The following is a 15,085-nucleotide window of genomic DNA, read 5'->3' on the forward strand; positions in this document are numbered from 1 at the left end:
GAGCAACTTTTCTGGTTGCCTGTGCGAAACGGATGCGGGCACTCGATGATAAAAAAAAGAGACAGCCGTTCTTGGCTGACTATCAAAATAACGACGAGAGTAACAGCAATAGCGGTGCATAACGGCAACGATAATGGCAGTAACAGCAACGGCATGTACGCCGCGCCGCCTCGTGTTGCCGCTACCGCGTGAGATTTCTAATTGAAGGATCGTCGGCTCTACCGGCGCTCGAGGGCCGATACCCGGCCATCAGGATACTCGATTCTCGATGCCGATCGGGAAACGTTCGCCGCGCTATCTCCATGGGACACGCGTCCACTTCGATCGCCAGCCTGTGAAAGAATGATCGGCTATCGCGTGCGGTCTACTTAACACTTGCGTAATTCTATCGATTTTCCTGCGTCGTGAAAGCCTGGCGCTTAGTTTCTTCGAACGATTTCAACGCATTTATCTAACAGTTACCAAGTAGTCGTCGAGTAGTAGTATTAGCAGCAGTAGTAATAATAGTAGTAGTAATCTAGTAGTCACCGATAGTTACGGCAGATTTTACCTTCCAAGTCATTGGGAAATTAAGTCGAGAAAAAACTGTTGCAGAACGAAGTCTTGGAGATAACGTACTTTGTAACAATGTCTTGATCTTCTTACACGCGACACTGCCTTCACCGTACCTAACGGCCATTAATCATTCTCGTTTCTCTAGCCGTGTATCAGTAACGAACAAACACAACGAGAGTACGTGTTCTTCTCCGTTTCGTAGATCACCGCGGCTTAGCTTCCAGCCTCGATCCACGACGAAGAACCCCGTAAACCTCAATGCATCGATCTAATCTTATACGCTCTGGCTTTAAAATTCCATCTAAAGATACGAAGGCGCATCTATTAGACGTTATCCAACTATAACTGCGCCAAGGGTTGCCTGGAGCTACCATTCTACGGAGACTTGCTAAAGGAAAGCTGTGCACGACGGTCGCGGACGATCGCATCTGGTTCGAGATAGCCCACCGATAAGCTCGTTCTGCTCGTATAAAATTACGGAGAAAATTTGGAAAAAAAGCTGCACTCCGAACGATAGAAGGGAACGAGGCCCTTAAATGGTGCCAGGTGACCCGCTATAGCCGAATTGAGATCCGAGTCGACACACGTTTCAGTGTCGTATCCCGTATTCAGTCGGAGAGGCATCGTTCGAAGTTGTTCGCGTATATTGCTGGTCGTATCGTGGACCGACATCTCGATGCGCGAGATACGCAGCCCGAAAGAAGGTTGTCGCGAGACCGACACACGTACGAAATATTCGCGCGCTTAATGGGCAATGCTCGTGTACGATTCTTAACGTTACGAGCCTCGATCTTCCCTAAATTTTCCCGCAAACGTGTCACATCGCGCCTCCTCGTAAACCGTATCGGTTTTAGCCTTCGTCTACCGCAAGAGACTCCGCTACCTGCTCGATATATCGCGTTACATTCGTGCGTTTTATCGCATTTCTCCGAGCTTTATGCGTCCCTTAAAATGTTTAACGATGATCGAGGACTCGTTACCAGTCTCGCTTAGAAGGGGGAGAACGATGAAAACCACGAGGAAAATTACTAGACCATTTTTCTCCGCGATCAGAAAGGAAAACAAGAATATTTCTGGCGGCGACGTCGATTCGATCTGGCGGGGACGAGGGACCGCGAACAAGACCGGAATGACAAATTATGTCCCGGTGACCCTAGTTTACCGTAGTCATAGTAGTCGGATTAGACCACGTAATCGACAAACGATCCATCAGGACGCCGATCCGTCCCTAAATTCGATCTTAATACATCTGGTCATCGGGCAATCGCTTTCTCTCTATCTTCGTCCGATCTTGTGACACCATGGCGGGAGAGATCTCCGCGTAACCGATCCTACCTGACTGGCGTACTAATGCCGCACCCAGCGACGAAGATTGACGGACAAACCTCGGGAAAAAGACGCCTTTCCCCTTCTCGTTTTAACCGTTAACGAGACTCCGCGTGAAACATTATCGTTCCGCCGGTAAAACGTATTTTTTCTCGTCTTTTCCTTTTTTCTTTTTTTTTTTTTTTTTGGACTTTTCAATTGGTATCGAAGCGTTTAACGAAAGGCGAACGGGAGAGGATACTTTCGCTTGGAGTTTAAAGAATCGAACAGACGCTACACACTGTAAAAGTGTTTTAGTCGGACGACTTCATCATCCGCCTCCTTTTTCTTCTTCTTCTTCCTCTTCTTCGGTAGATTCTTTTTAGAGCAACATCCGCATGGCGTTGATCGAGTGGCCAGGATGATGAATCGACCATCGTGTTACGTAAAAAGTTACGCTGCACGAATTCTATGAGATCCACCCTCCTATGCAACCGGCTGGATTGACAAATCCTACTCGCCGGCTTTCACCTTGACACCGGGTACGATCCATCGTTCCAATGGAATTTCAATCATTCTTGATTATCTCCTATTTCACTCGGTTCGCTCTTAATTTTCGATAATTAGCTCGGCTTTCAGATTTTTATCGTCTAATTTCATGACAGACGGAACTCCGATTAAGATCACAACGGGATGATAAACCCTGCCGAATGACTCTCTAAACGACTCGGCAAGCATTTACAATTGATAGACATTTTTCTGTGCTGATGAACGGGACAAGATCGTGCGATAAAAATTCCTGTTAAACGAGCCAATTACAAGAGACAAACGCATCGACAGCTGCAATCGCGAATGAACCTAATCAGGCCTGAACGAGAGAGACGCGCACTCGCTGGGAGAAAAGTGGATTTCGTCGGCACAAATAGCGTAGTTCAAACGCGGGAAATTCAAAGGTCCGCGTGCGGGGGATCATAATTAAACGACAGAGAGCGGACCGGCGCTAATTAAAAACATAAATCTTCATCCAGCTAGGTACCCGCAGACTTGGTGTTATTAAATTCAAGGGTATTAATTACCTCTGCGACGCGAGACTTAGGAAATGACATTTGAATCGCAAAGAGTTCCACGGGCAAAGAACAAAGCACGGTAAAGCAATATTCGAGCAGAGGGGGCAGGGCTTCCTCGGTGTCCGACACAAAGCCAGCGTTAATTAACAATTAAAGTTATTACATCCGTTTGGTTACGGACGAACGACTTTTCTACCTACGCGCTGAATCACAAACGCGTACGTTCTACCGTGTCTAGTAAGTAGCTGTTTCGAACGTGTATACACGCGTGTGTACGTGTGTGTATATATGTATATACGAATATATATATATACAGCAAGTACGCGCACGTGTGTACGACGATGGGCATTCGATACGGCGGGAATTTTCAAAGGAGCCAGTACCCGTGAAATTTTAATATCCTTTGAACATTATTCCCGTTGAAGTTCGCCTTTTTTCGCGTTCCATGGAGCTTCGAGACGGAAGCGAAATACTAATATCGCGGGTCGTCTTGCACGCGTATAGATCTCAAAATTTCACCGAGCTTATGAGAACCCTTTACAGAAAGGCTGGCGAGTGGTATCCGCGAAACGAATAACAAATTCGAGGGCGGTCAGCGTCGGTCTCGATCGCATCATCACGCGAAACACGCGTGCACGTTTCGCGCAAGAAAAGCTTGCCTAGCACGTTCGAGAAGTCGGCACGCGCATACATTTGCATTTTACGGCGCGTCTAATTGAGCTGTTCGTTACATCGTCGTGGCGATTCACGGCGCGTCAATTCCTCGCGTATACGCGTCGTCTCATCGTCGTCCGTTACTTACGAGATCCTTCGTTTTTTCGAATCGTCCGCGATACCGTATTAAACGCGAGAAAAGGCGAACGAATCGATCGAGTTCCGCTGCTTCGTAAAAGAAATCTCTGCTGCTCACGAGGGGACTCGTTTGACAATTGTCGCCGAGAGTGAAGCAGTTTTTGGCGCGCGTATTTCCGACGTACGGAGCAACTAGTGCGGCTGAAATATGACGAAACTGGTCCAGTTGGCGTTATTATCCACGAAATCGTGACACTTTGCCCCGGAAGGGAGAAGGTGAAACAAGCTACGACTATATCACGGCACGAATGTTCTCGCCGCACTGATTTATCAACGCGACCGACCTTTTTCTTAGGCGTAGTCGAGGATCTATAATTGAATCTAGAAAACGATCGGACGAAAGGTCTCGACGAGGATATTTTCATGTTTCGAAACGAATATTACATACGCGTACACGTAGCCGGTGTGCTATACAGCGTGAGAAATTTTTACCGGCCAACGAAGAAAACCAAAATTTACCTGAAAATTTAGCGTGACGTTCTAGGGACGATCGCTTCGACTCGATCCACGTTCTCCGTTTACCATTTTCTTGTTAGTTTCGCCGCGATCTACAAAGCATATTGCGTTTCGCGTTATTAGTTCCATTGTAGGACGTATTTTCATAAAGTCCCCTGCGCTCGGCCCGTATTCATAAACAAAGCCGGCGCTTCATCTCTTTTTCGCTAGCCGGAACATACTCGTAATTAAATATCCGTGTGGCGGCACCATTGTCTCGGTGCCGGTTCCGGAAAATACATTTTCAAACTCTTCTCTGGCCAACCAGGGTCGCCTTTGTCATAATCAAACAGAGGGAATGGCCATGAGAAAATCGCGAGGCGCAAGTCCCGCGAAAAATTCTTGGCGCACGTGATTCGAGCGACTAAATGGTCGACCGTCGTTTAAATTCTGTCCGTTCCTCCGGCATGATCGCTTTGGTAAGCTTTGGTAAGCTTCGTAATCGTAAAATATTTGTATAGTAACTTCGGATTCGCGACGAGAGGACTAGAAAATACGGGATACGAGACTCGCTCCGCGACTATTCACGATGGCGCCATACCTTTTTCCTTTCTCGTTCAACGATAGAATATTTCTCTTTTAACAAGAAACGAGTTAATCGATCGAATAAACGAGTCGCGAAAAACTGGAAAGTCATTTACATGGAGGCCCGTGAGAGGTCGCCAGGTTAAATTAACATCGCGAATACAACGGCTGAAAATAATTGATAATTACAGCGCGCGTCGATGCGAGCCTCGTGTACGTTCAATTTACATGTATGCAAATTCCCCGGCACAATTCACCGCGTCATTGTCCCGGTCGAGACGCACGATCGCGGTGACGTCCGCTTCTTTTCACCCGTCTCCCGTGCAATTTGCCTCGATACGACCGACGTACGAAGGCCGAACAATCAACGCCGTAAACCTTCAAGACCTTTATTAAAAAAAAAAAAAAGAACAATTTAACTTGGCCCGTGCGGAAGAACCGAAGAACCCTTCACGTCGAACAGACCCGGCGAAATTGCACCCTCGTCAGGATCGTTTTTCCCCTCGAACCTTACGGAAATCTGGACGTTCAAAGAAAATTTCGATCTCTCTCTTTCGGCCTGGTGCCCAGACTGCATCGTTTGGCCAACGTCCGGTGATATATGGAGCAGTCACGAGACCCACGTATACCGGGGGTTACGAACCTCCAAATTGATTCGAATCGTTTCTGGGCTATAATGCTGGATAACTAATGACTCTCGCGCCAGCCCTGCTATCGCGACAGGTAGGAGAACGCTCGGTCACGTGCGATGCACCGCTTCTCCATACACCAGTCGTTTAACTTGCGTTTCAATCGTAATTTCTGATTCCGTTCGAAAATTGAGATAGCCGCGTGATGTGCTTCGTTAATTATTACCTATCAGCCGTTACAGTTTTACATGGCCGACTATCGAGACAGTTTTTTCAACGTAGAAATTACGCACGACAGGTGTCGCGGTAATAGACTTCAATTTCAATCGAGTTTATCGTGCGATCGTCGCTTATCGAACTAAATGAATACAAAATGAGAGCGTAGGAATAACAACGAGCGCGTTCTGCAACTTTCTGCTACACGATAAAAGTATCACGACCGAAAGACAGATTTTGTGAAAGATCATTAGCGTCGTAAAGGGATCATTGTAATACGGGAATATTAAACGACAGACGGTAACGCGTTCGTTGCACCGTGTTAGAATTACGAGGGAGAAGCAACGTAAACGGTGGCTGGTTGCAGGAGCAGATACGATGGACCGTATTGCCGTTATTATTCCATAAATAATAAACGGAGTAGAAGCCACTTAGCGTGGCGGTAATTTAGGCCAAGTTCACCAAGTACCCGATCTGGTCGTTCCTTTTTCGTAATTACACCAACGTGCGATTTCAATATCCGCATCGCGCCGACTTAACCAGCTAATCATAGGTGTTCGCGTTGCACGTCGCCGTCCGTTAATTGGCGTCACGAACAGCGGAGAGAATGATGAACGGGAGCGTCGCGAGAACCGAGTAAAAAACTGAGGATGAAAGGGGAGAGGAAGAACGAGCGAGAACTAACGAAACGGGAACGTTGTTGTGGCGAACGGTGAAGAGACGAGCGGTGTGCTTCCATCAGGATCAAATTGAAAAGTAATATCGATACCGAAGCGTGACATAATTGCTCGCTCGCATTGGCTCGCGTAGCCGCAACTACGTCCGGCAAGATAATTACAAACTTCGCCCCTCTACCTGGTCTCTTTCTGAATCTCTTTCTCTTCTCCATACCCTGTCGATTGGCTCCGCTTTGCAGCTCGATGTACACGCGCTCATCCACAGCTATCGGCTTTTAATAATCGCTCGTGAAACTCGTTAAGATTCCGCACGGTTAATCGACGTAATACGCGCATTTCTCTTCTAATTGGCGAAATCGAGGTCTCAATCGGGACCGGGCGAAACCGGCCCCTTCGTTTCACCGATCAGCAACCAACGGGACCCGAAAATTAAGCGGCAACGTGAACGCGGCAACGAATTGTACACCGACAACACGGAGCTAGCTTATCAACGCGTGTCTACGACGACGACGTCTAAGAAGACGAACATCTCGTTGGCCGAGTGGCTCGAGCCGCGATTTCGAGCCAAGAATTCCACCCAACGTGCCGCGATCGTTAACGAAGCGTGGACACGAGACGAAACGGTCGTTTTAAATAGAAGATTAATTCCTGGGAACCTTTTAGCGTGATTTCGGTGATTCTTTATAGCCGCCCGACCCATGTAGGTATTACAGTGACATACGGACGTCGCTTAACTTAATAGTCGATGCGTTAACACTGGCTGGCGTTATAAAAGAAAAGATGGACAGGCCTACGTACGTGTCGCCCACGCGACGACACTGGGCGCCTAGCGTGCCTGCATTCACCTATACAACAACACGCTTGACTCGTGAAGAAAAAAGAAAAATATGAACCCCCTTCGACGAAGATAATCAGAGGTATCGCGCAGCGGATGTATTCTGCAGGAATTATTATACTAAACGAGGTGCCACGACCGGGTGCCAAGACACCGAGTATTATCCCATTAGAATAAATGCAAAGTAGAGTTCTACCTTCTCCCATCTCGATATACCTCTCATCTCTTTCCATCTCTTTTCCCGACCTCCTCGTCATCCCGACCGATTCTCTTCTTCCACGGTCTCTCGTCTCTCGTTTTCTCTCCGTTTCTCTCTATACACCGTTCTCGTCTCGTCAACGTACTCGTTACCTCTCTGTCTGTTTGGTACAGGCTCGCGTCTGGTCTGGTGCAAGGGTGGAAAATAGGAGGCAGCCGGAGCGGTAGGGCGCATTTACATGATATGAATATAATGGAGAGGGACGGGTCGCTGGCAAACCCGGACTACGAGAGCGCTACCTGTTGAACGAAGAGTTCAAACCCACGGTGACCTACCGGATATATTCGGCCGGTGTGGACCGGCGCCCCAGCCTTCGAGGTCATTTCTGCATCTTCCATCCACCTCTTTTCCAGTTCACCGACACTTGTTAACTCGAGATACCGCTTCTCGAAGCGCGAGAAAATTGATCTCTTGGTTTTCGTGCGATTATTCTCTCCGTCCGGAAAAAAGAAAAATTTCGTTTAATCGGAATAAATCGCATACCGAGTATCAACCGCGTCGATACGTTTGCCTCCAAAATAGTGGAACAGCGACGGGAGCAATCGCCGTGAGAAGAAACAGTCCTTTCGGCGAGGAACAGAGAGTCGAGAGAATTACGCGAGAAAACTGAAGAGGAAATGTCACCTGTCCAATTAAGGACCACTCTCCTATCGACGATAAGATCTGGTGACGCGCGCACGAGACTAGACTCCGTTCTACGAAACACAGACAAACGTCGTCGCAGGCATAAATACGAGCACGTACGTATAGAAGAGAGCGTGTGTCATTCGACCAAGAGAACTCCGGATGTTTCCCTTCGTTTCGTCGATTCTCTTTCAACGCGTCCCTTCTCATCGAACAGTCACCGGTCTCTGTTGTATTATGCGTTCATCGAGCGCAGCGGAGTTAAACCGTGAGTACACATCGATGCATTTCAATATCAACCTCGTCCGATCGTTTCCTTTCGAGTTAATTCGCATTCTTGCTCCCTCTCCCTCCTGCCCCTACGCTCTTTCTCTGCCGATATTTCGACGAAAACACGCGACACAGTGTCGCGAAGGAGGTTATTCCTCGACGCTCGACATTGCAATTTCCAGAGAGGCGGCAAGCGATCGTCTCGTAAAAATCGTTCCGAGGCAACCGGAGCACGTTTCGAGAGGCGAAACGTTGCTGAAATAAAGGACAGGGAAATAAAGAGAAGCCCCCGGCGGCCGAAGGAAGAGTCGAACATCGAGTCGAGAAACGGAGGGGAGAAGCGTGAAGGCAATATAAAGGGCCAATAAAATCACGACGGTTAACAATACGGGCGGACTTGGCCCACCGCCTTCTTCGCCTCGCGTCCTCTCTCTGTTTCACACCTTCCCTCACTCCGTGCTTTACCCCCCATGGACAAGGGAACGCGACCTGCACCCACCCTTGGTCAATTTTATCTGTCGCGTCAGCTTCGCTAGAATCTCTTCGAGAACCGCTCCGGTGAACTTGTGAAATTCCAAGTTCACTTCAGTGCCCGGGCAAACCCATCGGGAAATTGACGCGTGGAGATAACACGAGGAAGAAGAAGAAGCCTGGAAGAAAAAAAGCTCGTTGCCTGCCGTAATACGAGTGGCTATACTCGTTCCTTTCGATCCCCGAACGCGAGACGACGAAGCCGCGCCGAATATTCATGAAGTTCGAAAGTAACGGGACGACACTCGTATTCCGGCGACTTCGAGAGGCGGCTGTATTCGCAACGACCAAATACTTCGCCACAGACTACCGGTATACGTGGCGACCGATCATGGACGGGAACGAGGGAATATCGAGGGAAAAGGAAGGCGAATCTCGTTCGAAACGAGACAAGTTTCGCGTTCGGGGCTCAAAATAAATTCGCAAAGTCGTTTCGCTGGCGATTGTCTCCGGTACTGGCTGGTTCGAGAACGGCAGACGGAATGACCCTCGCGCGTTCACCGTTCAAACCAGTAGTCGTACGAAGAAACAGCAGATACGTCGTACGGCTGGCCGAAGCGCGATTAATTTCAATTCTCGTCGCACTCGGCCACTTCCTACGAGACGGTAAACACCGATTCCAACGAATCCCGGTACGAACAACGAAGGATAGCAAACAATGAAAGAAAGAGGAAGGACGCGAGGCGCCACTCTCTCGTGAGACGAGTCCATCGGAATCGTTCTCGCAGCCGGGTCACGATCACGTTCGAGGACCACTGTATTGCCGACGCCACGATCCATTAACGATATACGATTGCCTGTTCGGCCGTTTAAAGTCCGATCGAGCGAGAATCGCGACGGCGTTTATCGTCACCGATCGCCGGCACTAGCTCGAGGAAAACGCATTCCAGAAAACTTTTATCGCGACAGGCGCTGGTCGTTCGCGATTACTTCTGCTCCCGGATCTGGAATATTCTTCGAAATCGCGAAGCCTTACCTTTCGTTAACGCGCGACGCACGCCGTGGGACATTCCAGAGCGTAATTTTTCTTTCCACGAAGTACCGCGCGCCTTTTCCCGGGATCGTGTATTAATGACAGCGATTGAGAAAGCCTCGATTTCGCGATAGATCGTTATTAACCGCGCCGCTGGTAATTACCTTCAGCTAATAACTCGACATAGCGCTCGCGGACAACTGCGATCGTGCACCGTGTCGACGCGGTTAGTTTGCACTGCGTGCGCGCTCTCGATACCCGCGAACACGGATACAAAATACACGAAGACTGCCGTTCGACTTCGCAGCATCCAGCCAGAGGTAAGGTTTATTACGGACAGGTAGGTCGCGGCTAGGGTTAAAGGGAAAACACCCGTATCCCCGAGAAGAGGTTTATCCCGCCGCGTAAACCACATGCGATTTATGCTCGACCGAACGCTCTCACGCGAGCTCCCAGCTGCACGCTTTTCGTTCCAACATCGTTTGTCGAAGACGCGTGCCCCAGAGATCAAAGGTCCAGGCATCTCGAGAAAATCTGCAGCAACCCTCTGCGCAGCTCGCAACCGCTACCTTTGAGATCCTGTACCCTGTGAATCCGCGATTGTTCGCGAGAACGCAACTCCTTCTTCCTTTCAGACCTTCTCGTCACGCACACGAGAACAGAGAGAATCGAGCCCTTGGATGTTTAATTGGCTCCAGTTCGCTTTGTTTTCAGAACTCGATGATCTGTTTCCGTGCCAACGTATTAAGAACGGCGCTCGCGAAAATAAAAAAAAAAAAAAAAACTGCTACACTCTGGTTAGTGAGAAAAAACGAAACAAATAAAAAACAATACGCGTTAGGTTAGAAAGCTACGATTTCGAAATACAAGAGGGTCGAATGCACGAATAGCTTACGGGAATATTCCGTGTCGCACGACGATACGTTTCGTCAAAGGTGAACGATACGTTCTGTTCGCCGACCGAACGAACGTCCAGCCGAAGAAGGCGTCGCGTAAACAAACGGTAGTCAGACAGCGGACAATTACAGATAGCCAGAAGGAACAATGACCAGAGAAGAATGAACGGCAGAGTCGTAAATCTTTAGCGGAAACAGGTGGACGCGCGTGATCGCGAGTAGTATAGTTGATTGAGTAACTGACCTTGCGAAGAAAGCTGCGGCTGCGCTGGCCTGCGCCGGCGTCCCTGGTACCCCGCTCACGTTGTACGAGTACTTGGTCTCCTGGTACACTTGATACGCGCTTTGCGGCTTCGAGTGCGACGATCGGTGATAATAGTGATCGGCGTACACGCTCTTCTCCGCTGGACGTTCACCGGCGACCTTGGACAGGCCGTAACTCTGCATCGCGGACGAGGAGGACGTTTTCGAGTGACACTTCTCGTGACCGTTCTTCTCCGGCCCGTGCAAATGCGATTTCTCGTGGGCAGAAACAACCGTCGGCTTATCGATAGTCCCGTACGATTTGAAATCGTAACCCTTTAACTCGCCGTAGTACTTAATGTTCTCGACCTTGAACCCGTGACCGACATCGTGACTCTTAGACTTGCCGGTCTCGTGCTTCCCGTAACCGAGTTCTTGCGCCGATTTCATTCTATCCCCGCACTTTCCGATGCCCTCGATACCGTGAAGAATCGCCTTCGTCGACGGTTTCTCGATCTTCAACATCGATCTATCGCACAAACGTCCTTGCACCGCCTCACTGGCCTTCAGCAAAGAATCCACGGCACCCTTGTATCGGTCGCACGTCGACGAATCGCACGGCACACCGGAACCACCGTGGCAAACATTACCAGAAACGGTACCACAACCACCACCGGTTCCCACACCGATTCCGCAAGACCGATTTTGATGATGGTGGAACGATTTGGACGAGTCCGCGTGACACCTCGACGACGATATCACTTCGCAGTCCTCGGTACCATCCTCGTACGTCTCCTCCTTGGTCGAGTTATTATTGTTATTGTTGTTCGGGCAACGCGTGTCGCACGACTTGTACGGGAGTCGCGACCGCGACGAAGGACCGCGTGTTGCTTCTCGCGCGGTTGGCGTGATACTGGCCAGATTAGAGGGCGTCTCGGCGCCATGAGTGCCGCCGGTTCCCCTGCTGGAGTTACCACCACCGCCGCTGCCGCCACCGCCAACGCCACCACCGGTACCGGTACCTATACTCCCTCCTCCTATTCCTCCTCCTCCTCCTCCTCCTCCTCCTCCTACTCCTCCACCTTGTCGTTTGCTCCTGTCCTCCTGTCCAATTGACAACATTACGCGTTACCGCTAATTGTTCTGAATTCGTGAAAACTTAATTCCCGCAGGAAACTGGGAATGTAGGAATCCAGGGAACAGGAAAATGATTCTTGGCAACATGAGAGGAACGCAATTATACGTACGAGAGTCGGACTCACCTGTACGCGTTTGTAATCGTCCTGACGTCTAGCCACTTCCGAGTACTTCGGAGGCGGTTCGGACCTCGGCGGCGTCTCCTGATACTTGGGCGGTCTGTCGAATTGTCTGTACTTGGGTGGATCGATGTAAGGATTGTTCTGATGCCTGTAATAATTTGGCAGTTGACATTCCGTTAGGTCAGACTGCGATCTATTCAGCTGATAGTTCGGCGGCGCGCTCGTCTTCTGTTCCTGATGGCCCTGCTTCGCGTGCTTCGGAGGGATCGCTTTTTCCTGGACGGTGTGCGACTTGTCCCGTTTGTCGCTTCTGTCCTTGCAGCTCTCGAACTTGCCGTCTTTCGCCTTTTCTTGCGTCGCGGGCCCATCGATCTCGTAGAAGGTCAGTTCTTTTTTGCCCTGGCCCTTCTCCACCGCGGAACGATGAGCCTTCGAATGATGTTGAACGTTCTCCGCTCTGACGGGCGGATCGATCTGATAGAAAGTTAATTCTCGCGAATCTTGCGACTTGGATCGTGTCTCGTGGGTCGAATGATGCTGTCTCTCGGGCTGCGAGTGACTCCGCAAGTACCTCTGATCGATTTTCCCGACACCGTCCTGATGCCTCGACGATAATCTCGCGAACCTCTCGTTCAGCCCCAGTCTGACCGAGTTGCGACCGTACTCCAGATACTCGTCGCCGTACTTGAACACTTGCCGCGGCTTATATTTCTCCTCGAACTGCGAGTAGTTGTAAGTGTTGAAGCCCACCTGATTAAAATTTCTGCTGAGATTGGACGAATCGTAATCGGTCGACGTGACAGCTTCCATGTTTATCTGAAACGAAAGAGCCGAGAAATGAACGTTACTCTGACTCTGAATGAACGTAGGGTAAAAGAGGAGTCGCGACGCGGAAGGCCGAAAACGGCAGGAAGATCCAGAAGGGCTACGCTTCGAGTCGGGAGGAGAAAACGATTCAAGGGCGCTCGACGAAGCAAAGGAATAAGAAGAAGGACTCGGGGCAGGCCGGAGACCATAAATCGGGGAACGTCTTACTCCTAAATGCCCGCAGTATTTACCGTGAAACAAAAAACCACGGTGCGATAAATAAAATCTGACACCGAGGGGGCGTGTCTTCGCGTCTCTGTCTACCTCTGTTTCGCGGATAAAGCGCCGCTGCTTCTTCTTCCTCTTCTGCTTCTTTCTGCGGTTCTTTCGCTCGGCCCCGAGAAAAGCGGTCCGAGCGAACCCCTGGTCCGAAACGTCTGAAGAGGGTTGCAGGAAGCCGGTCTCCTTCGCTCGGCTCCGAATTCCACGTCGAAAATCGAGTCGCGCTCGAGGAACCGGTTCGCACCTCCGGACCCGAAGGCCAATCGATTGCGCGTGTATGTGTGCACGTTGCGAGAGAGCCGCTTTCACGATACAACCGTGATCACGCGGGTTTCTCTCGTCTTTTTCACTTTTTTTCTCTTCGCTGCTCGAGCCCTTATCCAGAGTACGCTGCGAGGCAGTGGCACCGGCAGATGCGAGATCGCGATTAGACGATTCGACGAACTCGCAGCAATCCGCTTTCGACGAGATTGCGCCCTGCCAGCTTCCCTTCTCCGCGGGGGACAATTGCGCTCGTCGCTCTAATATCGCGAATTAAAATTCGAATTAACGTCCGAATGACTCGAGACCAAGTCGAGAACAAGAGGGAAGAAAAGTGGAAAAGACATTATGGGAAATATGCCTAGCCGTCGATTATTCCTCCGGTAATCGGTGCTTTCGAGCTGCCTCGATGGCTAATCTTTTGACCTGAAATCAAATTTCGCTGATCGAGCTCGGTCGAGAGAGCAACGTTTGACAAGTAATCGTTGCCGGGTCACCGGGTATATCGGAGTTCATAACTTCTTCTAGAACATCGAGAGTGCCCCCTCAGGGGCCTCGGTTATATATTACCAGCTGTAATGAAGACTCCAACGGCAGCGAGCTACCGAGCCACAGCCTTGTTTATCACCTTACCTCAAATATACAATTAACATGTTGAAAAGGCGCCCGAAGCACACGAAATCGCAATCATCCTTTGCTCCGCACCGACGAAAGAAAGGGTTGCGAAGCCTGCATTCAGTCTCGTTACCTCGTACACGGCTCGTTAAAGCGTGTCTGGATCTTTAGCCCACAATCCCTTCCCTCATCCTCGAACTATCTCTCGAAAGAGACTGTCGGAATTTACTGGTCGCGACCGACCGAATCACCGCAGATTTTCCAAGATTCGTTCACGGTCGTCGAGCTTATCGATCAAAGAGATCGATCGCTTTTCGAAACTTGCGTCAAACTGGCCTGAATACTAGGGGAGGGGGGAGGGGCGCGATCGACTTTTCCCGACTGAACACAGCTGCCATTATTAAATATAATTAAAGAGAAAGGTTGTCCAGAGCGGAGGGAGTCTAGAAGCTGCGTCATTCATCGGCCATTTTCTTCCAATTATATTCAAAGAGACCGGAATAATTCGCTCTCGACACCAGAAAATTAATCTTCGATCTTGATCGAAATACGCGCCAAGCGGAGTACGTCGACTCGACGGACGAGGTGAAAACGACGCGGCGGAGAAAGAACAGACCGGAAGTATCGGTTGCAAATAAGAACGACGCGGTCGATCGTTCGGCGCTGGATTCGATACTTCGGCCGACTCGCTACGTAGACAACGTGTCCCCGAATGCACGATACGCGCAATATTGATAGTCCGTCGCGGCAGAACTCTCATTTATCTTCATCCTTCAATTTCCCGTGTACACGTGCTCGATCGTCCGCGCCCGCTCACCTCGCCAGAAATAAAAGAAGGCTACCGTGTTTTCTAAAGTACACGCGCCGAGAGCGATAGTCCTCCGAACGTATTCCAAGCGTCGCCATCCG

General features: G+C 49.9%; 1 protein-coding gene across 5 annotated transcripts in view; it reads right to left on the bottom strand.

Annotated features, from left to right (window-relative positions):
• LOC117204671 overlaps positions 1-15,085 on the bottom strand; it is a 258,060-nt gene that overhangs the window by 154,937 nt on the left and 88,038 nt on the right. For all 5 annotated transcript variants that reach the window (XR_004487117.1, XM_033442289.1, XM_033442303.1 and 2 more), the window contains 2 exons: positions 12,215-13,027; positions 10,954-12,056 (listed from right to left, as the gene is read on the bottom strand). Coding sequence is in view for 4 of the 5 variants with exons in the window: in XM_033442289.1 (XP_033298180.1) it covers positions 10,954-12,056; positions 12,215-13,027 (1,916 nt within the window). In the remaining variant the exon portion in view is untranslated. The remainder of the gene's footprint in view (positions 1-10,953; positions 12,057-12,214; positions 13,028-15,085) is intronic.

The sequence above is a fragment of the Bombus bifarius genome, unplaced genomic scaffold (genome assembly GCF_011952205.1).
Source record: "Bombus bifarius isolate JDL3187 unplaced genomic scaffold, Bbif_JDL3187 scf7180000007966, whole genome shotgun sequence".
Taxonomy (NCBI): domain Eukaryota; kingdom Metazoa; phylum Arthropoda; class Insecta; order Hymenoptera; family Apidae; genus Bombus; species Bombus bifarius.